This window comes from Typopeltis vanoorti, chromosome 17 (genome assembly GCF_054136105.1).
Source record: "Typopeltis vanoorti isolate ZY-2024b chromosome 17, IOZ_Tvanoo_1.0, whole genome shotgun sequence".
Taxonomy (NCBI): Eukaryota; Metazoa; Arthropoda; class Arachnida; order Uropygi; family Thelyphonidae; genus Typopeltis; species Typopeltis vanoorti.
In genome coordinates this window covers 86,015,022-86,042,638 of record NC_143565.1, presented here as the reverse complement: position 1 = coordinate 86,042,638, position 27,617 = coordinate 86,015,022, and the positions used below count along the sequence as shown (strand labels likewise).

The following is a 27,617-nucleotide window of genomic DNA, read 5'->3' as shown; positions in this document are numbered from 1 at the left end:
TATCAACCAATTAGTATCTCAGGAGTGATGGTGAAGATTTTGGAAAAATTGGTTAGGGCCCATATTCAGAAATGGGTTGACAGTGAATCTCTACTTTGCAATGAGCAACTTGGGTTTACTAAGGGAAGGTCATGTTTTAGTGACTTGCTCACATTCTATAACAATGTTACCATTGAACTAGACAAGGGGAATGGATACACCATGATACTTTTGGATTTTGCTAAGGCTTTTGACAGAATACAGCATGGCAGACTGCTGCATAAATTGGAGAAAATGGGTTTGTGTTATACAATATCAGTATGGATAAGAGGATGGCTGACTGACAGATATCAAAAAGGTATACGGGGGGGGAAATCTGAGTCTGCAAGGTTTAAGGTAACGAGTGGTATACCACAAGGATCAGTGCTTGGTCCACTGTTATTCGATCTGTACATTACTGATATTGGGAAGGATTTGACAAGTGACATACAGTTATTTGCTGATGATGAAAAGATAGGTAGGGTAATCAGGAATGCAGCTGATATGCAGTCTTTGCAGAATGATTTGAATAGGCTCGAACTGTGGGCATGGGAAAACAGGTGTCAGTTCAATGTCAGTAAATGTAAAGTCATTCACTTTGGCATGATTAGATATCCAGTGTCGTATTATATTGGTGGGATTAAGCTAGAAGAAACTGATGAGGCTAGGGATCTTCGAGTGTTAATAGATAGGAAATTGAAGTTTAGGGGCCATGTGGCAAAGATTGCAAATACAACTCAAAAGATAATTGCAATGCTGAAACGAATATCACATGTAAAGATAAGGATGTTATTTTGCCTTTTTACAAGGCCTTGATATGACCTCACTTGGAACTATTGTGCACAGGTCTGGTCTCCTGGTTTCCGTTGCGATTCTGATATATTGTAGAGAGTACAAAGGAAAGTGTTAAAAATAATATCAGGATTGTGGAATACTGATTATGAAGACAGCTTGAGAATTTGTAGACTGCAGACGCTAGCAAACAGGAGAGGGGTGATATGATTGACCCTTACAAACTTCTGAAAGGGTCATACAGGATATCAATTGATGGAATTTTTCAGTTTATGGAGGGTGGAGAAAGGACAAGAGGGCATCCTTGGAAGCTGAGAATGAAGGCCACCAAGAAAGGTGTGAGGGCTAGATTTTTCTTTCAGAGGGGTGCGTGATTGGAACGGATTGCCATTGGATGTTGTGAGTGCAAGCAGTGTGAATGAATTCAAAACTAAGTATGATGATAGCTGGTGTGTGTGTGTGTGTAGTATGTGGCCTCCCTCGCTGAGTCTCTGACTCCCTGGAGGTCTCTCTTAATAATAATAATAATAATAATAATAATAATAATAATAATAATAATAATCAGCTCTTCTGATGCTATGACCAAATCCAAAACTCTTGAACCTCTTGTTCCCTCTATTACATGTTGCCTAAGACATTAATCTCTCAAGAATTCTAGAAATTCCATTCCCATATTACTACATGCATTTTCCTCTTCCCAATTTATACTGTTGTAGTTAAAATGTAGTCTCCCATGACCAATCATTCTTCTTGCACTTGCCATGCTCAACTGCCTAAACATCTCCTGCTCCTCACCCTCTGTACTCCTGGCTTGTAGCAACGCCCCACTAAATATCCTGTCTTGCCCACCTCTACTTCATGCCACCAATTCCTCTCCTTTATTCCAGATACTCCTGGCATTAGTATAAAGCATAAAAATGTCACTGTTTCTATATCTATCATTATCTCCTCCAGACTTTACTGGACTAGCATTACTTGATGTCTTTCCCCTTTCCCCAAGCATCCATTTCCACAAGAGGCCCCCCCCCCCCCGCTACCATCCATCCTGAGAATTCTAGTTTCTCTACGTTGACACACCGACTCGTTCAGCAATCTCTCCAGATGCCTACACTTCCTCATTCAAATGCAAGCGGTCTCTCATACAGTTCCTTTCTGTCCTCAAATGCCCTCCAAGCATCCACAAATTCCAATCCAATCCTCTCTTCTGACACATTCTGGCTATCATGCTATTCATTATTACTGCTCTTCTATTCAGTTTATCATTATCATACCTGGGCAACACACACATGCTATCTTTCCTCTCTGTGTTTTTTTTTTGTACAATCTCAAGCATGAATCTCAAATCTCTTGCCACCTGATTTACACTGCCTCTCAAGTCATTTGTGCCCACCATTACAATCATCTCATCCACCCTTCACCTCGCTTAATTGCCATAGCCGCACTTTCTATCATTCCTCCAGGCAAATACTCCTCTGGCTTCCTATCTTGCACACCACAGAGCATCAAGTCTCCATACATCACACACATAAAAGGAGACTGTTTCTATTGGCTTATCATCAAGTTTTATTGTTTCCCAATTAATCTTGTAAACTCATTGCTTTCAAATCGTAATTTCCATATGCAGCTTGGTGCAAGAAAAAGCAAGACAAGATTCCTCCAGTATGGCCTCCCTCAGGAATTGGTCTTGTCCCCATCTCTTTTCAGCGTTTGTATATAAGACATACCTTCCATAGACTCCCACAAGTTCATGTATGCTGATGATCTAGCTATCATTAGTCATAAGTCTGTTTTTGGCAAAGTGGAGAAATTCTTTAACAATGACTAAATACAACTGGAAAAGTATTTTAACTCCTGATATCTAAGACCAAAAAATCTAGGAGTCACCTTAGACAGAACTCTCACCTACAAAAAGCATATGCAACAACTGGGAAATAAGATTGAAGCTATAAACAATATTTTCTCTAAACTTGACTATAACTGTCTGGGGATGCAGAGCCTCCACACTTAGGGTGTGTGGCCTTGTTCTTCTCAACAGCAGAGTAGAAGTACTCATATGTCAAGTTAATAGATGTAAAACCGAACTAAGCCCTGCATATTATCTCAGGTGCTCTGAAATCATACCATGGCTTCCTGTCCTTGGATCTTAGATAGACTGCAACTTGTAAAAAACTCAAATGTGATCCTTTACAACTGATCTTAAATATACTAAACAATCCGCCATGAAGCCAACTTGGATCACGTAGTCCCTTTTGGTCTGAGGAACAGTTATTGGAAACTCACAATTTTACTCCTTAGGATGAATGGAGGAATCTTTGGAACAATTCTAACATTACCAATTGATCACTTATTGAAGATCTTCTGTTCTTGAGCCTCCTGGATTTGATCTTCCACACAAACAGTGATTCTCCCTAAACAGGATTAGGACAGGCCATGAAAGATGTAAATATCTACTTCATAAATAAATCCCCTTTTATATAGGGATCATGTTGCTTTCTGTTTGTTGTCTTATAGTTACTGTTCCATTTTTATATATTTCTTTTAACAGTTCCACATATTCACTTGGTATGGTATGGGTTGATTTTCTAGAGTTTCTATTATTGCAGAAGTTTTGATGCTGTCTTAGGCTTTTTCACAACCTATAAATGCTAAACAGAGGTTTTTGATATTCTTCTGTTTTTTTTTTTTTTTTTTCCCCTCTCTCCTCAGTGCATGTATATATGGTCATTTGTACTGTATCCATTTCGGAATCCAGCCTGTTCTACTGGTTGTTTTAAATCCAGAATAGGTGTTATTCTGTTAGTTATTGTTTTTGTAAGTATTTTATACAGAACTAATAATAAGCTAATTGGGCTGTAATTTTTGGTATGAATTAATGTTAATATTGCATTATTCCAGATTGTAGATATCTTCCATTTATCAATACATAAGTTGATAAGGTTTATTAAATGTTTTTTAATTCTTTACCAGCATCTTTATTAACTCAATTTGGATTTCATCTTCTCCTGGAACTTTTCCATTTTTCATTTGATATATAGTTTGGTCCATGCGGTTAGCCTAGTGGCTTCGCAACCATATGCTAGGGGAAGGAGTATCCCAGGTTCGATTCCCGTCAAAGACGTGAGGAACTTGAGGATCTTCCTCAGGCATAGCCAAGTTAGCCGGTCTTGGGCACGGGCAGTAGGGTTTTTTCCGCCAGTTTATCTGGCGTTTTTCATCCTGCAAGCAGGCAAACCGGGCCTGTGAACATACGCCTCTACAGCCAAAAATATATCCCCCCCCCCCCAGCGGCAGACTAGGCGACAGGTCGATTGGGAGTGTTACTAACAAGAAGTCACATCTAAGTAACACACAGACCCTGCATAGGAAGCAGGAATAACGCATAGTGAAAGAAGAAGGAGGAGAAGATTTGATATATAGTTTCATGTACTTCTTTATAAGTTATTGGTAGTTCAAAATTATTTTCAATATTGGAGTTACTTCTGTTATTCTGTATGATATTATCTGATTCATCTTTATAAAGTTTTGTAAAATTCTTCCAGTCTTTTGATAATTCCTCTTGTACCATTCTTACTACTAAGTGTTTGTTTCCAGTCATTAGGCTTCTTCTTCTTAGAATTTTCATATTTTTATTATTTTCTATTATTTGTTTGATTTTTCAAGTGTTATAAGCTCTGATTTCATTCCTTATAGTTTTGCATAATTCTGATTATTCTATTTTTGAAGTAGAGTTTTCATTTTGTTTCATATCTCTTTTTTTCTTCAGGTTTATGATTGATTTCCTGTGAAAGTTTTTCTTTATTCTTTTCTGACGTACTCTTAAAATTATTTACAGATGTTACTATGATATCTGTTATTGCTTGATTTAGTTTATCAACATCCTTTTCAAAGTTGTTTATTTTATGTAATTTTTTATTTATCACATTTCTGTATTTTTTTGTTTTTCAATTATTGTCTTAGGATCAAGTTTTTTTTGTTGCATTTCCTAATTTCTTTCTTCTGATTTGATTGGCAACATAACTTTATCTCTTACTAGTCTATGATCACTTCCTCTTATGAACTGATTTATGACTGATACCTCATATATTATATTTTCCTGTTGCAGATGATATACTTGTTTCATTTTTTGACTTCTCCATGTCCATTTCTTTTTTTAAGCATTTTTTAAAGGATGTGTTCATGATGTAGAGTTCTGTTGGTTTCTGTAAATTCTATTAACATATTTTCATTTCTCCTCCCTAACCCATGAGTTCCAATCGTTTAAATTTGGGAAAGTTTTTTTTTTCTATTTTTGCATTCAAGTCTTCCATTATGATCAAAAAATGTTTTTTATTATTATTTACTTTTTGCATATCCTCATAAAACTCTTATTTTTCCTCCTCTGAATAAGATGGCATTGAGGCATAGATTTGTGATATTTTTAGCTTGCACCTGTTGTTAATTTTCAATTTACTTATTAAGTTGCATAACTTCCTCCTCCTTCCTTTTTATCTCACTTAATCCTATTATATCCCATTTTATGCTCTTTAGCTCTTCTTCGACAATGACCAGATCTTCTTTTCTTAATGTTCTACAATTAAATGTTCCTATTTGTAAATTTCTCTGTTTGGGTTTCTTACTTTGTTTTAAGGTTAATCCTTTTGGGTTGCCCTTTTCTGTTGTTTTTCCAGTTTTATCATCTAAGGGTCCTTCTTTTCAGGTTTAAGACATTGTCTTCATTTATCTGGAATGCTGTCTTGTCTGGGAAGTGTCCCTTCTGGCCTTGGGCTTTACAGCCTTTATTCTTCCTTTTCATTCATCATGAGGGGGTTTTGGTCTAATCTCCCTCGTTGACCAGACAGCTTGGGAGATGCATTTTATATATATCTGCCAGGTAGGTGATAATTTCAGGCTGTTTCTAACATCAGGATCAGTTGCCTCTTCCCTTCTACCCTCCTCTAACCTGGGGAACAGATGCTACAGAAGATAAATCTTCTGCTTAATAAATCAACAGTAGTGGAAGCAGAAGATAAATCTTCTGCTTCCATTACTGTTGGGGCTTATACCCTCTTTCGCTTCTTGAACCATTGATTATCTTCACCTGTAACCTAACCCTATTGCCAGATATTGTCAGCCAGGTCAGCTGATCCCAGGATTCTTAATGATGTGTGTATCTTCTTCCCCCCCCCCTTCCTCTTTTTTCAACCAGCTTGGAACTGGCTTAGGCAGAGTTGCATAATGTCGCCCCATCTTTTTAATATTTATAGTTAATGCTGAGAATGGCTAATGATACAACCTTTGTAAAGAAACTAAGGAAGATCTGAAGTGGCTGATTCTGTTGGTTTAGAGGGAAGCAACAAAGCCAGGTTTAATTGAAACAAAATCTGGCAGTTGTTTAGATAAATTTATAATAGAGGGAGATAAAATAGAGATTGTTGAAAGTTATGATTTACTGGGGTCCAGAATAAGAAATGATGGTAAATATGAAGATGAAATTAAAAGGAGGATAGTCATGGGGAAAAAAGCTAGGTTAAACCTGACAAAATTATAAAAGATAGAGGTGTGAGTAAGGTCACATGAATTAGAATTGTCAAAGCAATGGTTCCAGTAGTGATCCTAAGGAAACATGACCTTACAACCAGTTACAGACCACATAAGAAATTGGCATCTGCTTTTCACTCCACCAAAGACTAACCACATTCCCTAGACCTACCAGGAGTATACCAGTTCCCTTGCCGTTGCAAACTGTCCTATGACCAAACAGGCAGGACAGCCAATATCAGGATATCCAAACACAAGAACTAAATCTGGTTCCACCACTACAGCCACTCAGGACTTGCTGACCATGCTTTGGACACCCACCACAGGATACGCTGGAAAAAGGCCACTCTATTACACCATAGGAAATATAAGTATGAAAGGCTATTCCTTGAATCTTCCTCAGCTCTGAAAAGCTTTCCAAACCTCAACAAATTTGGGTGCATGAGACTGCCCCAAATTTGGAAAGCATATATTTTAAGATCATCAGCCCAACAGCCAAGACAACCCAATTTAGTGCACTGTTTAGGACTCTAGGCCCAACTTCTGTTGCCTTTGATTCAGCCTCATTTGCTTTGTATTATGCCTGCATGCACTTATCATTGTTTTTTTTTTTTTGTGATCCCTGATGATGGCAATGTAACATTGCCAAAATATAGGATGATATTATTAATTAATATTTTTTATAATTAATATTCTAGTATACGTTGTCATTTCCTGAAAAATTAAAAGCTACCCTTTTTAAGTATTGGACAACCTGAAAAGGAGTAATGCTGTGAATGAACTGACTCAGAGCAGCTAAGTTTAACAAAAATGTCTATTACATATGGCTGTTTCATTTCTTGATTTATATTGGGTTGTTGGAAGTTTCTTTCCACTTGGTTAGACTATAATAAATTTAGTTTAATCCTTTATCCAAGTGTAAGCAACCAAAGTTTATGATACTTCAGCCGCAAACTTTGTTTGCTTACATTTGGATAAAGGATTAAACTAAATTTATTATATGCTTGATTTATAGTCAGATTATGATATTATTGTATCATATTTAAAGGAAACACAAATTAATGTATAAAATAATGAATAATGTTATATTTATTCCAGTCATTAAATAGTTTCATTAATTCATGATAAAATTTTAATTATCTATAATGTATAGATTAATTATATATAACTCACTCTCTCGTATCTCCTCATGTCTGGACTCGTGACCTTCCTGATGATGCTTCGCCATTTCTTTCTCTCCTTGCTTCTCTAATTTCTTGTTCTAGTTTAAGTCCAGTGATTCTTGATATTTGGTCAATCCACCTGTTGAGGGGGTTTTCCTCTTTTTCTTTTCCCACATGGTTTACCCTCGATGATTACTTTTTCCAAGCAGTTGCCTTCCCTTCTGCATATGTGTCCAAAATATTGCAGTATTCTTTTTTCAATTATGTTTATCAGTCTTGTGTGGATATTCATTTCTTCTAGGATACTTTTGTTTGTTCGCTTTTCTGTCCAAGACACTCTTAATAATCTTCTCCAGCACCAGAGCTGGAACGCCTCAATTCTTCTTCTGTCATCTTTTGTCGTAGTCCAAGACTCAGAAGCATAGAGAAAGATCGAAAAAAACTAAGGTGTTTCTACAAGCTTAATTTTCGTCTTTTTGGAGATGGCTTGTCTTTCCAGATCTTGGTTAAATCAGTCATCGCTTTCTTAGCTAGTGCTATTCTTCTTCTTATCTCTTTTTTACATCCATCTTTTTTTTGTTATTATCACTCCAAGGTAGTTGAAATGGTCAACAATTTCAATTCCTTCTACATCTATCTCTTCTGCATTGTTTAAAATCATTATTTTGGTTTTATCTTGATTTATTCGTAAACCGTAGCTTAGGTTTTCCCATTCTAATTGATTTAGGATGGATTTTAATTCCTGTTCACTTGTTGCTATTATCACTGGGTCATCTGCATATCGTAGGTTAGTGATTGTTCGGCCACCTAATTTAATGCCTCCATTCCACTTTTCTAGAGAGCTTTTCATTATAATTTCGCTGTAAAGGTTGAATACTAATGATGAGTAATAGTAATTATGTATAATATATATGATAAATACTCATTTTACTAAAATTAAAAATTATGATAAGTTAGACACTTTTCTGCTTCAGATTTATAAATTCAAATTTACAAATGGTCTCAAATCTCGACTTTTCTTGGGACTTGAGAGAGGAAAGATTACAAAATGTCCTGGTTATTTCATCCTAGGAATTCTCAGGACAGAAACTTTGATTGCAACACTTGGATTTTGCATCTCCTCGTGAAATGTAGGAGATTCCCTTCCCCCAATTATATGCTGTCTGTGTTCAGACAGCATTAATTGTGTGTTCAGACAAATACTTGCCTTTTCTGAAATATACATTATAAAACACTGCTCTAGATTGTTAACTTACTAAATTAAGTTTTGCATGTGTTACAAGTAAATCTAGCTTTCACTTTAAAATTAATTTATACTTTTTTCACAAGTAGATGCATAAAAAAATTCATGAAAAATATTCATTTTGGTTAGTTGACAGATTTTCAGTACTTTGAATTTTAATTTGATTTTAGAACATTTAAAGGGAGGGCTTGAAGACTTTGTGCGTCAGTTTGGAAACAAAGTGCGGCTACTTAGGAATAAACAGCGTGAAGGCTTGATAAGATCTCGCACATTTGGAGCTCAAGAAGCAAAAGGAGATGTAGTTCTTTTCTTAGATGCTCATTGTGAAGTAAATGTAAATTGGCTGCCACCACTATTAACACCTATTTATCTCAATAGGTAGGTTTTAGATACTAAATTAAGAAATATGAAGAATGCTTGTTAATAATTTTAGTACTATTCTTTAACATGTTCATGCTGGGCCAGAATGGACTGTTTCATTCTGTAGATGCCAGTGGAATGCGATGCAGTTGTTCATCTTAGACAATGTAAAATATCTGCTCTTTAGCGATAACAGATTTATTTTTATTTTTTAAATTTAGTTTGTGTGTACGTGTGAGACAAAAAAAATTATAGTCCTGCTTTACATTTAATTAAAAATTTAATATTTTTTTAAATTGATATGTCTCTAGTAAAGTTTGTATAAAAATAAACAATTATGTATATCTACAATCTGTTGCAACTATTTTACTTACATTTGCATCAGAAAAGCAAAACAGATTCATCACAAATTTCTTTTTTATTTATAGAACTTAACACTTGACAGGAAAAGAAAATATAAAAATTTCCAGCAAAGTTTTTATGTAGTTAAAGAATTATAGTCTTGTTTACAACAAGAGAGGACGTCACCTTTATTTTTCACCACCATATTTCTTCTCAGCATGGTGGCAAAAATTTGGATAAATTTAAGAAACTACTTGGTACATTACTGACCAAAAAGCGCACGCTTAACAAGATTAGTTCAAATTTAACTGTTAGTTTTCCATAGGAAATTGAGTAAGAAAAATTAGAATAACTTTTTGCAGTATTATTGCTTAGTTATGGCTATTGAAGGGAGGTTAGTGAGCAGGCATGTGTTGTTGGAGAATGATAAATTCTCTAAATATTAATCTGGCACATATTTTGCAGAATTTTAAACTTCAAAGTGCAGAAAATCAGATTGGTAAATGGTCAATGTTCAGTTGATGCTTTGTCATAAAATCTATGTTTCAGGTCAAAGAAAGACTTGCACTTCCAGAAGGCTGGTAGAAGCTTAAACTTATCCGGTTCAAAAAGATATTAAAGGAAGACTTATAAGAAGCCTGGGCTAGGACCAGATCTCTGGAAAGTGTATTCTTGTGTACAAACTGAAAGTGGAAATGTGTCAGACTTTTATGACAAGCTCATCGATTTTGATTACTTTTAAAATGCAATAAGGAGATCCTTAATTTATTGAAAAAATTATATTTTTTTATTTTCATAATGGCCTCAAACTTTATTTGTACATGAAGAACGGATTATATTTCAGAAACTTTGGATATTTTCTTAAAGGAAATATCCAAAGTTTCAAAGCTCTACAGTGAAACCTTATGCATATAATGTGAACACCTAAACTCTAGTTTTCGTTTTAATCCTTCTAAAGAAAAGAAGCTTTCTACCTCTAATAGTAGTACAGAATTCAGCCAGGCTCAGTTAAGAAGGACGTCAACAGTTGGAGGATTGAAATAATTCTAATGATGGATTTAAAGTTAGAATATTTTGCTCTGTAGCACAGGAGAAAATTTTGCAGATGGTCATCACTGAATATTTTTTGTCTTCCACAGGAGTTCCGATAACTCTGAAGAGCCAGGACATTAACAATCTAAAGGAATTAAGGGATTTCTGAGAAACACAGATAAGGTTCTGTAAGTGGGTCTTAGATTTGTTTTTCAAATCTAAGTTGCTTGCCCAGACAAAATCAAACATTGCTTTCTCATAGTCCTCACCTGTCATTAAACATGGTACGATAATCCATTAGCTTAAAAGTCTTGTTTTCATACAGCATTATTTGCTAGTCGCTTGCAAAACTTTCAGACATCAAAGATTTTAACTACTTCAATGACTCATAGAACTCTTCAGTATGCTAAAAGGTCTTGTTGTGGTTGTCACCTTACAAAAAAGAGGTACTTCAAGTTACATGAGAGTTCTTTTTCTTGCTAAAGGATATTCATCAACATAAAGTTAATGCATTGGATACTCAGAAAAACTATAAGGAATCTTTTAGTCAAGAGATTAAAGCTATTCAAAAAGTTGCTTATTACTATAGATTTTGTTTTCAGAATGCTGCTGAAAGACAAGTAATTTTTTCAAATTTTAATTAATAATATTAAATTAATTTATTGTAGTTTTTTATTTCCATATGGGTGTATATGTGATAGATTAAGTTATTTAGATTTACGAAAAACTTGTACATTTGTTTTAAAGTAGATATTGTTAGTATAACACAATTCATAATAGAACAATGGCTGCCAAGTCATCTTTATTAGGTGAGTTAAATATGTGAGATTTTTCTCAATGCAGTATGTGTGAGATTTATTCACCATGAAAGTTGAAAGATTTCTGGAAGAAAAGCAAGACTAATGAGTGAATATATAGTAAATATTTTAAGAGTTTGTACCAGTTAGATGGGGAAGACAGAACATGTGATAAGTAGAGTAGACAGCAGCGCCGGCCCGAGCAAATTTTTGAGTGTGGGCAAGATTTTTTTTTCCCACCCTTCGGTTGGAATTGTATATGTATATATAAAAATTATACATATATATATATAGTGAATAAATAAATAAATAATAATAATAAATAAATAAAATATTTTTGTTTATTATATAATGAGTACATAATTTTAACACAATTTATAAATATTACATAAATCACATTAAATATGACAAAACAAATATGAAAAAATCTAAATTAAGAATTAACAGTTTTAATTATTTAAAAAAAAAAGAAACCTTTCTGGCCTTAATTTTAGCAAAAGACTACTACTTCTTCTAGATCTAATGTCTCGGCTATATCACTTTCAATAGATAAAGTGGCTAAGCCATCTAATCTCTTTTGGGACATTGTGGACCTCATATAATTTTTAATAAGTCTTAATTTAGAAAAACTGCACTCTGCACTTGCAACCGTAGTTGGGATTGTTAAAGGAATTTGTAGTGATGTGTACACATTAGGAAAAAGACTTATGCAGTTATTTGCACAAATATAATTTAATACTTCTTTGGGAGAATAATTATTTGATATCCTCTGAGACAATATCTTTAATTTATCTAATAAATCTATTGCTGAAATATCTTTTTGATCACCATCAGACAGAACAGTTTCTCAGTCGAAACAAGCTTTTTTTACTGTATCATTATCAAATTTTAAGTTACCAATGTTAAAGAGAAACCCAAAAATTGATTCATATTTATTTCAAATCTCTTTCTTTTCAAAGCTGTTCAAATCTCTCTAATTGATGTTATTACTAAATCAAGAATTACATTAAAAAAATTAATTTGAAACTGTCGCTCAAAATTAGTAATTGATTCGTCAGGACATTCATAATCGAATTGAGTTTTTACATGTCGAGTTCGTGTGCTGTCGTTAGTTGGGAAATCAGCATTTAACTCAATATTTAAATATTGAAGAATTATGGGCTTGGTGCTTAACTTTCAAAAAATTATTTTCACTTCTGTATGATGTCAAGAATCTTTTCGTGACATCTAATAATTTCAAGGCTTCCATAATATTGCAAGAGATATTTTGCAATTGTTTGCTAGATGCATTGACTTCACTTAGAATGTCATACCAAACAAATGTGCCAAATAAAAACTTGAAAGAATTAATTTTTTTTTGCTAATGAACTAGCTTCCAATTTTGTTTTAATGCCTTGTTGCCTAATTAAGCTGTCTTCCGAAATTGTGATGAAAATTAAAGCTTCATGTATTTCTTTTACTTGATTTTGTATTGCTTTTACAGCTTCAACGCGACTTTCCCATCTCATCGTGCATAAAGTTTTTAAAGTAAAATTTTGGATGTGGTTTAGAACTTCCCATCGATGACTTGATGAAGAAAAAAAAATTATAGATTGACTGAATAATGTCAAAAAATAAAACCATATCTACATTGCAGCTTGCTGCATCACTCAATACCAAGTTCAAGGAATGTGTATAACATGGAACAAAAAATGCTCTAGGATTTTTGTTCCTTAAAAGTGCTTGTACCCCTGCATTCTTCCCTTCATATTTGACCTGTTGTCATATCCCTCACCATGGATATTTAAGTTTTTTTCTTCTAATAATTTTAAAATTACTTTAGCCATACCACTTCCTGTTGTATTATTAATTTTAATAAAATCTAGAAATCTTTCCTCTATTTGTATAATATCTTGGGTTTCTTCATTTTTTTCTTTTATAGAAACATATCTTACAATTAAGGACATTTACTCCTGCTGCAAAATATCAGTGGTGCAATCAACAATTATTGAAAAATACTTAGCATTCTTTATTTTAGATACAATTTTTTTTTTTTAATTTCATTACTTAATATATTAATGATTTCGTTTTGTAATACGCTGTCAAATTTGGTGAATAATTCAATCAGTTTCAAAAATTTTCCATTATTATTTGTATACAGAGTATCGAACTTCCTCTGAACGCTATGTTTTATTTTGCAAGAAATTTAATAACCGATATTATACGTTTTAAAACATGCATCCAGTGTTCTTGTTCTTTTTTGAATAATTTTAGCTGATGTTGATCAATTGTAGTTTCATTTTTTAAACGCTTTTCCAAATCATTCCATTTTTCAAAATTATTAAAATGTTCTTTTTCATGGTGCTTGAAGAACTTCGGACGTATGTTTCCAATCATTATTTCCTTCCGAAATTAAGTTCATAGTTCGAATATTAGAAAATAATTTGCAGCAGAAACAAAATACTACATTTTTTGAACTTGAGTAAATTAACCAAGATCTTTTGATGGTTTCTCTGTTACTCAAAATCCTATTATAATGTGATACATGAAAACTTCTATTATGTTCATTGTGTGGGAAAAAAGTCTCTTTTGATTCAGCAGGAGGACCTCGTTTTACTGATATATCAATTATTGAATTGGACAAGTTTGGCCATAAAGCTGGATCATCAAAAAGTTCATAATTTAGTGTTGAGGTATTTGTATTTGAAGTCGAAGCTATTGGATGTTTCTCAAGAGCCTGATTATCATCTAAACACAAATTCGAATTTTCAGACTCATTGTCAGTGGGGAATTCCACAGGAACGTCGCTTTCACTGACTTATTTCTGATAATTTCAAAAATTTCCGCAATTGATTTTCTTGCTGAGCTCGAATAACTTCTCGTTCTGCTCGTCTTTTTCTGTATCAATGACCAGAAAGGGTTTTCATTTTGTTTCTCTGATCTGCCAATTTTGTCTGTTTCTGAAATCATAAAAATCTTTATTATATTTTCATAAAGTATGGGCCCAAAACAAAGTAAAAAATTTAGAATTGAATCGTCATTTGCCAAGTCACAATAATTTACACAATAATTTTTATCTGATTTTACTGCATTAAGAAACAAATAAATTAGCAAAATAAAATTAAAAATTACCTTGTTTAATATTAACCTAAAACTCCATATAGTAGTCAATGGGCACAATTTCAAATATGTGCAAGAGTTCGTAAAATAACAAGTTAAGAACAACACGGCTATAGCTACAAAGAAAATAAAATGAATAATTTATTTAAAAAATTGTTACTAAGATTAATCACATATTTAACTACAAACTTACCTTCATAAATACGAGGTAACAAAATTCAATCAGCAAGCTAATAATATAATACACATTAATACAGGGATAGCAAACTGCCATGTAAGAAAATTTTGTGGATATGTGAATGATTTATAATAATAATAATTATTATTATTATAAAAACCTTCATGGAGTCAAAGACTCATTACGGGAGTTCCACTATTATACCTATTATACAAATAGCTTATCATACTGTGCCTTAAATATATTTACTGTCTCTGTGCTCACCACACTCTCAGGCAATATATTCCAATCACTCGCCACTCTCCATGCAAAACACCTGCTCCTGACTCCCTTTGTGTGAGCAAGGTGAGCACACCTTACTCACACAAATTCCAAATCTCTTTATATCGCTTGTTGCTTTCTTTACTTGCGCTTCCTGTTCTCTTTTCCTTTTGAGAAATGTAGCTCCCGATAACTTTTTCTCTTTCAAATCACTGATCTAAATGACAATAAATTTCGTATTGATAAATTATTCTTTTTCTATTAATTATTAATTTTGAGTTAATTTATTATTTTTAAGAGTTTTAAAACAATTAAATCTTATTTAAAAAAATCGATTTAAAACAGTTACCTTCTATGTATTTTTACTATAAATAATTAATTTATACAATAATTTGATAATTAAAGGTAAACTATAATTATTGAGGGCAATGTAAGATGTAAAGTATGCTGTCATGAGCGATTTTGGTATTTTAGCAAAATGCACCTCTGATTAATATGTTTATAAATTATCAAAATGCACCTCTGATTAATATGTTTATAATTTATAAACTATTATCTTTAAAATTTTATTTGTCTATCAAAAATCAAAAATAAGTACACAATTAAAAACAAAGTCAAAAATTGTCCAAAGTCACTTAAACACAGAATACACAATACACTCGATATGTTTCACATTCAAAATTGAAATGATGCTGAAAAAAATGTAAATGCATATCATGCTGTTTCATCTATCCAAATTTGAAGCAGAATTTAAGAAACGAACAGCATTATTATTATTATTATTACAGGCGACTCCAGGGAGTCCTTAGACTCATAATACATACCTATGTTTCAGACTAAATATTTGGATAGATCAGTGTTTCTGAAACTTCAGATATCTGTGTATCCCTTCTTTAATTTTCATTATTACCAAGTAACTTATCAAAATAATAATAATAAATAAAAATATATTTCATTGTAAATGTCTGTTTTATTTGAATTTAGATGTACATTTAAACAAAAAAAAAGATTTATTTTTAATAGAACAAAATTTATAAAGATACTATACATTTTTACTTAATATAAATAACACTGGCCAACAAAAAAAAAATTTTTTTCTGCTGATTATGATCTGACACTTGTTTTTTTACTAATTTGGGTGCACTGATTTCAAATATCAAACCCATTTTTCTCTATCATGTCAGGTTTTTCCTCTATGGCATTCTCATTTTGCTAATTTGTAAGTTTTTGATAGTTTTTAGGAGGCAGTACTATAGGATCAAAAAAATCGATTTTTAATATTATTTTCTAAAAGTATGTACTTTTAAAAATCTGTTCCTAACTTTTTATCAAGACATTCGAAAAATTCCTGAAGATATAGCCTATTATTCAAAGCGGTGCGCAGATCAGAATCGGAGTGCTCACCACTCTCACTTGTTAGACTTAAAAACTATGGAAGATCGATACCAAGGAAGATGGGATTCTCACTTGATGGCCGACTACTGTTGGAGTATTCAAAGGGATTGCCAAAACAGAACACACAGCAGAAATTGCTACAAACAAAAATTTATTCTCTGAAACTCATGTGTAAGTAAAATTGTTATTTTTTTATAAATATTCTTGTAATTTTTAATGAATATTGTTAAGTAGTTATGTATCTAATTATCGGCCTCTCTCGCATTCAAAGCGCCAGTACGTGCCGTTGCAGGTTCTTACGCATTTATTCGTTTACTAACAAGCGAGAGCGGTGAGCACTCTGATTCTGATCTGCTTACCGCTTTGAATAATAGGCTATATCTTCGGGAATTTTTCGAATTTCTTGATAAAAAGTTAGGAACAGATTTTTAAAAGTACATACTTTCAGAAAATAATATTAAACAGTCGATTTTTTTGATCCTCTAAATAGTACTGCCTCCTTAAAAATATCAAAAACTTACAAATTAGCAAAAAGAAAATGCCATAGAGGAAAAACCTGATGTGATAGAGAAAAATGAGTTTGATATTTGAAATCAGTGCACCCATATTAGTAAAAAACAAGTCTCATATAAAAGTCAGCAAAAATTGTGTTGGACTGTGTAATTTATCATCAATGAGAGGAGTAAAATTGCTTATTTCTATATCTGCTATATTGCTCTCTTTTGTGCATTTTATAAATCCATTATTTAATGAATGATCGATACTTAAGAATTTGAAAGCTAAAAAAATTACTGTATTTACTCAAATATAACTCTCACTTTTTTCCCAAAATTAAAGCTAAAAAATTCTCCATCACTTCTTCTGTCCTCGAGAGCAGTTTCGTTGTGCGCAACGTCAAAATTATCTACCCAAATAGAGACATCTTCTTTCCCATTATATCAAGCAAAAATTACCAGTAATTTATGACTTGAGATACATAATGAACAATCCTTGACAAATTACTAATGAGAAGTGAAAGATGTGCATGATTGTAGGCCAGTAGAGAAAAAGCAGCTATTAAGAAGTGCATATGATTGGCGCGGTATTAACAAAAGATCGCACGACCCAAACAAAAAAGCAACAATTGAATGGAAATGCTAATTCTCTTAAACCGATTTCCATAATATCTGGAATACATTCACTATATATTTCTTAGTTTTAACACATTCATGATGCGGTAGTGTCAAGCAAAACCTTATGTTGCATCGGCAGCATGTGGTTTTGCTTGGGTCTATATAGCAGTTTCTTTTGGAGGGGAGATGTAATTCATTAGTTAGTATTTATATTCCCAGTTGTCTGTAATTGTGCTATTTGTTGAGAAATATATTACACAGTCTGCAGATGTCTGTGAACTTTATTCAGTGACATGATAAAACTAATGGTTTTTTGTGTTTCTGCAGTATAATTGCTGTTGTGGAGGGCATATTGTTTACTGCAGGGAGTGAGGAGAATTCATGCATAATATAATTTAATATATATATATATAGAGAGAGAGACTATAAAAGTTTATGAAATTTACATCGTATGATACTTTATGGGTTGTTTCCTTCAGTATTTAATAAGTGGGTTCTAAAATGTTTAGTTTTAGTATGTATGACTATAAATTTTTTATTAATAAAATATAATAAACACATATTTAACTGTCAATAGGAAATGGTGCCTTTTTTATTTGGTAAACTAAATGCTGTATTTTTGTAAAATATCTTGTTGCCGTAATACGGATGAATGAGTGCCCTTATTAACACTCGGGTGCTCACAGCGATAATTTTGCAGCGTACGACGCAGTATATCTGAGAGAGACATTCTTTACTAGTATGAGCTAAAATGCAAAAAACATAAAAAAAAAAAAAAACTTCAAATATAATACATGATGGTACAAATTAAGTGAATATTGAATGCAACATTATTTCATAGCTGAATATAGAAGCTACAAGAGTTTTGTGCCGAATATATAGAAACTAAAAGTTTCGGAGGATGCAAGCATAAGTTAGTGCCTTATGGGCATCTCGTAGTAAAGGTTGAGCAAGTCCCAGACCACTTTCCTTAGTATTTTCCATAAATGTAAAGCACATCTTCTAGAGCAGTGCTTTCCAAACTTATGGATGTAAAGGTCCCCCTTTGGAAAAATTAAAATATTTCACGGCCCCCCCATCGGAAAAAAAATTGTAATACAGACATATATTATTATAATATTTATTGTATTTATATTCAGGATTTTGCATTTGTAAGCTTTTTTGTGCTTCTTATCAATATCTTTGAAATGAAACATATGAATAAGCATATATTTACTAATATTTATTAAGCACCAAAATACGCAGGAAACAAAATCTCTCTCAACAAAACTTGCGGCCCACAGTTTGGGAAGCACTGTTCTAGAGGACATGATAAATAAGCCTTTGGCTCTCTATTTCAGTAATACATGATGGCTTATTTATTTTCAGTTACAATCTAGAAATTATTGAAACAAAGAAATATAAATACACGTGGATAGGCTTATGTGTTCGTCAGACATTTTTGGTAATAAATTTCACGGTTTGATATGAACACAGATGGATAAGAAAATAACTATTTATTAACTTAAAAAATAATATTTTGCTGGTATTATATCCAGCATCTTCAGAGCACACAACACAAAGTTTGTTACAAATGCAAAACAACCACAATCCGGTGTAACAGTGGGGCTAGTAAAAGTAATTGCAATGTGCAACACAAGACTAAAGTCCTAATATGATGCCATCTAGGTTAAAAAAAAAAAAAAAAAAATTCAAAGTAGTCCAAATGATAGTCTTAGAAAGTTTGAAAAAATGAAATAAAATAAAAGTAATAAATATTAATTTGGTGTTAAGATGACTGTCTCCCAAATCTTTGGTAGATTTATACAGCCATACTTGTTAAGGTTTGGAGTATGTTTTAAGGCTTCTGTTGATTCCAGGAAAACCTCTCTGACTTGTAGAAGCTTCTGTGCATTACTTTTGTTTCTTTCCAATTGATCCTGTGTGTAGGGGTATCCAAAGCATGGTCTGCCAGACACGACTTGCCATAGCAAAAGTGTCGGATATATTTTTTGTGTTCACTGAGGCGGATGTCCACAGTTCTTCCTGTCTGTCCGTAGTAGGCTTGATGGCAAGAACAGGGCACTTCATAGACTCCTGAATGTGATAAAGGAGTGCATTTGTCCTTAGGTGAACGGATGAGAGTTGCTAATTTTACATAAGGTTTAAATACTGTGCGTAGTTGGTGTTTCTTAAGCAGCCTAGATATCTTTTCAGATGTGCCTTTAATGTATGGGATGGTGATAGTTTTGTTGTAGTCTTCTGTGGTAGATAGAGGGGAGTTCTGGGTGGGGATTATAACCATTGGTTAAGAAGGTGTGTCATAGGTGAGAAAGTTCAGCAGTGAGAGCAATGTCGTTGGAACAGATTGCTCTAGCTCTATGGGTTAGTGTTTTTAAGATACCATATTGTTGAGAAGGGTGATGGTGTTGTGTGCTCTGAAGATGCTGGATATAATACCAGCAAAATGTTAGCTTTTAAGTTAATAAATAGTTATTTTCTTATCCATCTGTGTTCATATCAAACCATGAAATCTATTACAAAAAATGTCTGACGAACACATAAGCCTATCCATGCGTATAAGTATTCTTCACGGAGATAACATCGTACGTAAGGCATGACAATACAGTAAGTGGAAAGTAAATTTGTGCGCCAACTGAACAGGTTAGTCTTCTTAAAAAGGTGCCGAGATACCAATTTGATACCAAACTATATGAAAATTAGGAACAAGTTTCACTCGGCCAAAGCCCAACGTATTTATTAAAGAGCAAGTTTAGCACTATTACGAGAACAGGTATACGCTACTCGCCGAGAACTTTCAAAAATAAATTCCTCCATCAGTGTACTACGTGATATATTATCTGACATTTTGAACCCGGAGCTATGGGATATCTTGGATAGAATCTCCAACTCGACAGCCAATAAAGAATTCGCTAAAGTTAAAAACCAACACCGAAAAAATTTGAAATCCTCCAACAACACAATGCTATGCACCGGCCACAATTTCATCAAGATGGCGGTGTTGTGAACCTATCATCGACAACCTTATCCAAAGAGGCCACGAGTGCATTAAGTCTTGGACACAATTTTGCCTTTACTCCTAAAATTGTGCCTAAAACCAAAATAATTGCTTCCGTTGAACGCGGGATTTACCACTTCCTCCAGCTATAGCCAATAATATTAGGTTAGACGTGGCCAATATCCTTATCCATTCTAAGCCTCTCAAAAATAATATCCCACATAAAGAAATAATAGCTCTAAAAGAACTACGCAGTAATAACCACATTACAATAACAAAATCAGACAAAGGTAATGCCACTATAGTAATGGATACAACAGAATATGAAAGCAAAATGCATACACTGCCCCAAGACCGGTCTACATATCAAATCATAAATCGAGATCCCACCAACTCACAAAAGAATAAGGTGTGCAAGTTATTGAACAAAGTCACTTCCTGGCCAAAAGAAATTGTCAAAAAACTCAAACCCTTGCACGTTAAAACACCCAGAACATATGGTGCTCCTAAAATACACAAACAATATACACCTTTGCATCCTATTGTAGATAGTATAAACAGTCCTACATATAAACTAGCTAAACATTTAGCCAAATTACTAACCACTTATACAAAAAATTCTTCCTCTTTTGTTAAAAATTCTACCCACCTAAAAAGTATTTTAGAAAACCACACCATTAAATAGTGCAGACCTAATGGTGAGTTTTGATATCACCTCATTATTCACTAATGTACCACTGATTGAAACACTTAACTTACTAAATTCACAATTTCCCCCAGATATATTTCAGCTATTTAAATTCACAGTCCTTAAATAACAGGCAGGTTATTTTACTTGGAAAGGGAAAATATACAAACAATTAGATGGGACAGCTATGGGTGTGCCTCTTTCTTCCCCCTTAGCCAATTTCTACATAGAACATCTGGAAAAATTAGCTATCAACACAGCCACTCTCAAACCTAGTCTCTGGCTATGCTATGTTGATGATGTGTTTGCTATTTGGCCACATGGCCCAGACACATTGAATACATTTTTACTGCATCTAAATAGCCATCACCCTAAAATCCACTTTACAATGGAACTAGAAGCCAATGACTGCCTACCCTTCCGGGACACACACTGATCACACGTCTTCCAGAAGGTTCCTTATCATTTTCGGTTTATAGAAAACCCACACATACAGGAAGATACTTACACAAACAATCACACCATCACCCTTCTCAACAATATGGTATCTTAAAAACACTAACCCATAGAGCTAGAGCAATCTGTTCCAATGACATTGCTCTCACTGCTGAACTTTCTCGCCTACGACACACCTTCTTAACCAACAGTTATAATCCCCACCCAGAAATCCCCTCTATCTACCACAGAAGACTACAACAAAACTATCACCATCCCATACATTAAAGGCACATCTGAAAAGATATCTAGGGTGCTTAACAAACACCAACTATGCACAGTATTTCAACCTTATGTAAAATTAGCAACTCTTATCCGTTCACATGAAGCGCCCTGTTCTTGCCATCAAGCCAACTACGGACAGACAGGAAGAACTGTGGACATCTGCCTCAGTGAACACAAAAAATATATCCGACACTTTCGCTATGGCAAGTCGGGTCTGGCAGACCATGCTTTGAATACCCCTCCATATTAGGACTTTAGTCTTGTGTGGCACGTTGCAATTACTTTTACTAGCCCCACTGTTACACCGGATTGTGGTTGTTTTGCATTTGTAACAAACTTTGTGTTGTGTGCTCTGAAGATGCTGGATATAATACCAGCAAAATATTATTTTTTAAGTTAATAAATAGTTATTTTCTTATCCATCTGTGTTCATATTAAACCGTGAAATCTATTACAAAAAAAGAAATATAAAGAATAAAAATTTTTGTTGCAGAATAACGCAAACATCGATAATGAAAGAAAATAAAACTAAACAAATGCATTTAACATTAATTAATCGGAATCCTCAATAGTCAAGAGACTCATATGGTATCATAACAATCATTGCAAACAATATTGCTATGCTGAAAGCATAATACTTTTTACAATGCTTGCAAAAATATTTGATAAGCAACTTGTTTTGGATGCATAGCTCATAAAACATCTTTTTCTGTTTGTCGAGGGAACCTTATCTATGTCGTCATTAGAATTTCCTTCAAATTGTGTCTGAAGTTTCAGGTGTAAAGGCCTATTTACACCTATAGAGATTTCTGAACGCCTTTTTATTTGTTCTGACACTAACTGCATTACGAGATTTCTAATAAATATTCTGCGCCGTATTTTCACATTGTTGTTCAGCATATGATTAATCTGAGCATTTATATTTATGAGCTATACTGACATCGGAGCTCGTGGTATCTCTCAGATACAATTTGCTGTCAAATATCACAAACCTTTACAAAAAAACGTGTTCAACCAAACTGGTAGTAAAAAAAAAAAAAAAAAAAAAAGTGCAGAATATCACTTATAACATACGCACTAGTCATGACCTTCAACCTATACAATAAAATATCTATGTCAATTAGCAAGTATCTCTCAGATCTGCCGCGACCTCCGCATGGTCAAATATCACAAATCTTTGTATAACATGTGTTAAACCAAACTGACAGCAACAAAAGTGCAAAATAGCACTCGTAATATACTCACGCACAGCTACTCATGACCTTCAACCTATAGATAGGTTAAAGAATATTCATGTTAACAATTAGCATGTATCTGTCAGATCAGATGGGAGTGCCTGAGTGTTAAGCAGCACCATGAGGTATGCTGCCTCTATACTACACCCTGTCGACGGTACTGGCCCCAGGGATTATCAAAATAAAAATAATTATTTGGAGCTTATATAATTAGAATAAAAAATTTAATTATCTTTATAAATATGTATATATAAATTTAATTTTTTTTTTTAATTTTTTCTGCCTCCAGTATAATTGTAACATAAACTCTAAATTTTCGTAGCGTTTATGTTACAAATTAAGCAAATTAGCCCTGTAAACACACAGATCTACAAACATAAATTCTTGTCCTTAGGGGATGCAGCAACGGAGTGACATGCTGCCTGCATTAATTCACCATGACTTCTGATTAAGGACTCTACTCATCATAGGGGACAGATGGGTTGAAGAAGAAGAAATGATAACAATATAGAAGATAAATATCAGGAAGATGGCAAAATTTTCTGGAGGCTGTTGAAAAATATTGGAAATGGAGGAAACACTACTATAAAAGGAGTCAGAGATGATAATGGTGACATGAAAACTGAAGAGAAATGTATTTCGAGATGGCTGTAGTAATTATTTTGAAAGATTGGTGAATAAAATGAGAAGTAATAGAACTGTGGTAGAAAATATTCAAGATGAATGCAGTCAGAGTACATATCAATACTTGATGTGGAAAACCACCAAAAACTTTCGACATGGAGAGGCAGGTGGGGGTAATTAGGTCTGTGGAGGGGGTGTAATATCAGTGATGATAGACAGGAATGGAGAGTGGAGAGAAGTCATTTGAGAAGTGGGGTTAGTGGGACTTGTTATCGAAACAGAAACGAGCTAGTGTGTATGTTTACAAATACTTGATGTATTCAAAGCAGGATAGCATAACTCCTCTGCTATCATGTTACTGATGATAGCAGAGGAGTTATGCCCATCAAGGGTGGAGATGCAAGGAGCAAATACTGACGGTGGGTTTGAAACAGTTGGTGTTGAAGGTGGAGTTGGACAGGATGAAATGTTTAGTAGGGGTGTTGCTATAGACCTGGTAATGTGGAAGGCAGTGAGAAGGAAATGTTTAGACAAATTGGTCTGGCTAATAAGAAAGGGTAATCATTATGGGTGATTTCATAATGGTAATATAGAATGATCGAGTGCAATAAAAATTTATATCTATGCTTTGTGGACTATGAAAAGCTTTCGATAATGTTAATCATTCTGTTTTATTTGATATTTTGCATAAAATAGGAATAGATAAAAATATCATGAGAATTTTGTTCAGAATATACAAAACTCAAGCCAAGGTCAGATTTGAAGGAGAGGATACTGAATGGATCCCCATAAGAAAGGGTGTGGAATGTCCCCACTCCTTTTTAATGTCTATAGTGAATAGATGATAAGGGAGGCCTTGGAAGAACTGAAGGGTGGAATAAAGATAAACGAACATCTGATAAATCAATGCTTCCCAAACTTATGGATGTCAAGCATTTTCCAAATATTTTAATTTGGAAAAATTTAAATATTTCATGGCCTCCCCCATCAGGAAAAAAATCCTAATACAGACATATATTATTATAATATTTATTGTATTTATATTCAATACAAAATATACACACTAAGCGTATTTCTTTCCCATGCATCGCTGCACCTGTGTACACTAGCAATGAAAAATTAATTTAAAGCACGAAAAACTTGGCCGTTTTAAATGGGCACAAGATTTTGCATTTTTGTAAGCTTTTTCTGTGCTTCTTATCAGTACCTTTGAAATGAAACTTATATGAATAAGCATATATTTACTAATATTCATTAAGCTTTGAAATATACAGGAAACAAAATTTGTGAACAAACACCAATGTGTGATTTTTTCCATTAAAATATAAAAAAATAACATAAAAGAAATAATAAATAATAAAAATTAAATATGTTTCTTTTAAGATAAAAAACAAAAAACAAATTTTAAATTTGTTTTCATTATTTCACGCCCCCCCCTCAACAAAACTAACAGCCCCCAAGGGGGCTGCGGCCCACAGTTTGGGAAGCGCTGTGATAAATAATATAAGATATGCAGATGACATTGTACTTATGAGCGAAACAGAGAAAGGCTTGCAAAGAATTTTGAACAGACTGAACAGGATTGGAAATGAGAGATATAAAATGAAAATAAACATTCAGAAGACAAAAGTGATGAAGATTTCAAGGAAAGGAAATGATGAGATGGAAATCACTTTGAACGGACAAAGAATAGAAAATGTAAAAAGTTTTGAATACCTTGGGAGTTAGATAACAGAAGGCATTAGATCTAATTATGAAATTAAGAACAGAATTAAAAAAGCAAAAGCAGCTTTTTTCCAAATATACCACATATTAGGAAACAGAAATCTGAACAAACAGTTAAAAGTAAGAATCCTCAAGATAATGATCTGGAGCATGGGGATGTATGGATGTGAGTCCTGGAAGATCAATAAGGAGATGAGTGACCAATTGAATATTGAAATGTGGTGCTTGAGAAAAATGGGTCGTATCAGCTGGACTAAAGAGTGAGCAATGAAGAGGTTCTTAAAAGATTCAAAATGAAAAGAGACTATATGGCTAGTATCCAAAGAAGAAAAATAGCATTTGCAGGACATTTGATGAGGGGTTCTTCTGGAGAGATTCCCAGAATAGTATTGCAGGGGATGGTGGAGGGAAGGAGAGGAAGACCCCGACTGCAATGGAAAGACAACATAAAAGATTGGACGGGCAAGAATCTTACAGAAGCAAGAGATAGAGAGGAATGGAAGCGGACTGTTCATCAACTGCAACCCTCTTAAAGAGGAGGTCACAGGATTAGATTAGAATATAGACTGAAATGAAGAGACAGCATCAGGAACCAAAAAGAATGAATTTCTTGAGTTTTTAAGGGATGACTATCTTAAGCAGTATATAACAGAAGCCATACATGGATCGAGGATATTTGATTATCTCATCAGAAGATATTGTTGTAAATGAAGTGTTACATCTTCCTCCAGTTGGTGAAAGTGACCATGACGTGATCACTTGGGTGGTGACCCGCCATATCAGGACTTTTGTGAGAAAGAGTTATATGTGGAACTATAAGGCAGGTGATTATGGCAAATTCAGGAGGCAGCTTGTAGTGATATTATGGAATGAGGAATTACATAGGAAGTAAATCAGTGCTGCTTAGTCTTCACTCAGGAAGTATCTGGCAGAGGCAGTGACTGAGTGTATTTAATCTCCTGACCAAAGGTCAGGAGATAAAGTGTAAAATGGATGACTGAAGAGTTGAAGCATGCAAACTGGAAGAAAAGGTATTGTGGAGGTGGCACAAGATGAGTGGAGATAATCATTTACATGAGAAGTACAAAGAGCAAGGAAGGAGGGTGACTCACTTAGTAAGGATAGCAAAGTGTGGTATGAGCAGCAGTTAGCAAATGACGCTAAAAGAAATCCTAGGGAGTTTTTTCGATATGTGGCCAGTAGAAGGAAAAATGATTGTGGAAGGATGGTGTTGGTCAGTGATAATGGGATTCAGAATTGGGTGAACAGCAGTAGAATTCTCTTTAATGGACAGCATAGGTTTGCTAAAGGAAGATCATGTTTAAGCAATTTGCTTACTTATTATAACAAGGTGACAAATGCATTGGACAAGGAGGATGCATATACAGTAGTATATTTAGATTTTGCAAAGGCTTTTAATAGATTGCCATATGACAAACTAGTAGTTTAATTGGAACACATGGGGTTGAATAGTAGATTAGTGTTTTGAATTGGAGATTGGCTGTCTGATAGGTATCAGCAGGTTGCATATGGGGAAGTGATTTCCCAGAAGGGAAAGTCACTAGTGGTGTGCCCTTGAGAGAAAGAGGGGCTTAAATGGTGATATACAGTTTTTTGCAGCTGGTGCAAAGTTGGAAAGATTTATGAGACATAGCAGATGTTGTAGCTTTGCAAGGTCTAAATAAATTGTCTCTGAATGGGTGACTGTGTGGGAATGTCAGTTTAATGTTGAAAAGTGTAAGGTTTTAAAATGTGGGAAGCAGAGCATAGGATTGGTGGGGATATTTTAGAAGAGGTGGAGAAGATCAGATTTTGGGAGGTTATGGCAGAGTTGAAATTTCATGGACAATTTTGCTAAAATTGTGAGGACAAAAAAGAGTGGATTATGGGAATGATGCAGAGAATACTGACATGTAGAAGTAAGGATGCTTTGATTCCTTTGTTCAAGGCTTTGATCAGGCGACATATGGATTACTGTGCACAGATTTGGTGGCTAGGTTTTCAAAAGGATGATGAGACGATTGACTAAGGTGATTTCTGGTCTCTGTAATGTGTGAATATGAGGACAGATTGAGAGAATGCAAATTACAGAGCCTAGTAGATAATAGGAAGGGGGGGGGACGTGATCAAGGTGTATAAGTTGGTGAGGGGTAATTACCAGATAAGCATGCATGAGATTTTTCATAGAATATTGAGGGGAGGGGGAGATAAGCCATCCCTTGAAGCTGTATAAGGTAGGTGTTAGCAAAAGAATGAAGAGTAGATGTTTTGCATGGAGAGTGGTAGGTGATTGGAATGCATTGCCTGAGAGTGTGGTG

General features: G+C 34.0%; 1 protein-coding gene across 1 annotated transcript in view; it reads left to right on the top strand.

Moving 5' to 3' along the window:
- The window catches only part of Pgant7 (N-acetylgalactosaminyltransferase 7), a 167,328-nt gene that overhangs the window by 58,798 nt on the left and 80,913 nt on the right, over positions 1–27,617 (top strand). The window contains exon 5 of the mRNA XM_090406886.1: positions 8,904–9,111. Coding sequence (XP_090263012.1) covers positions 8,904–9,111 — 208 coding nt within the window. The remainder of the gene's footprint in view (positions 1–8,903; positions 9,112–27,617) is intronic.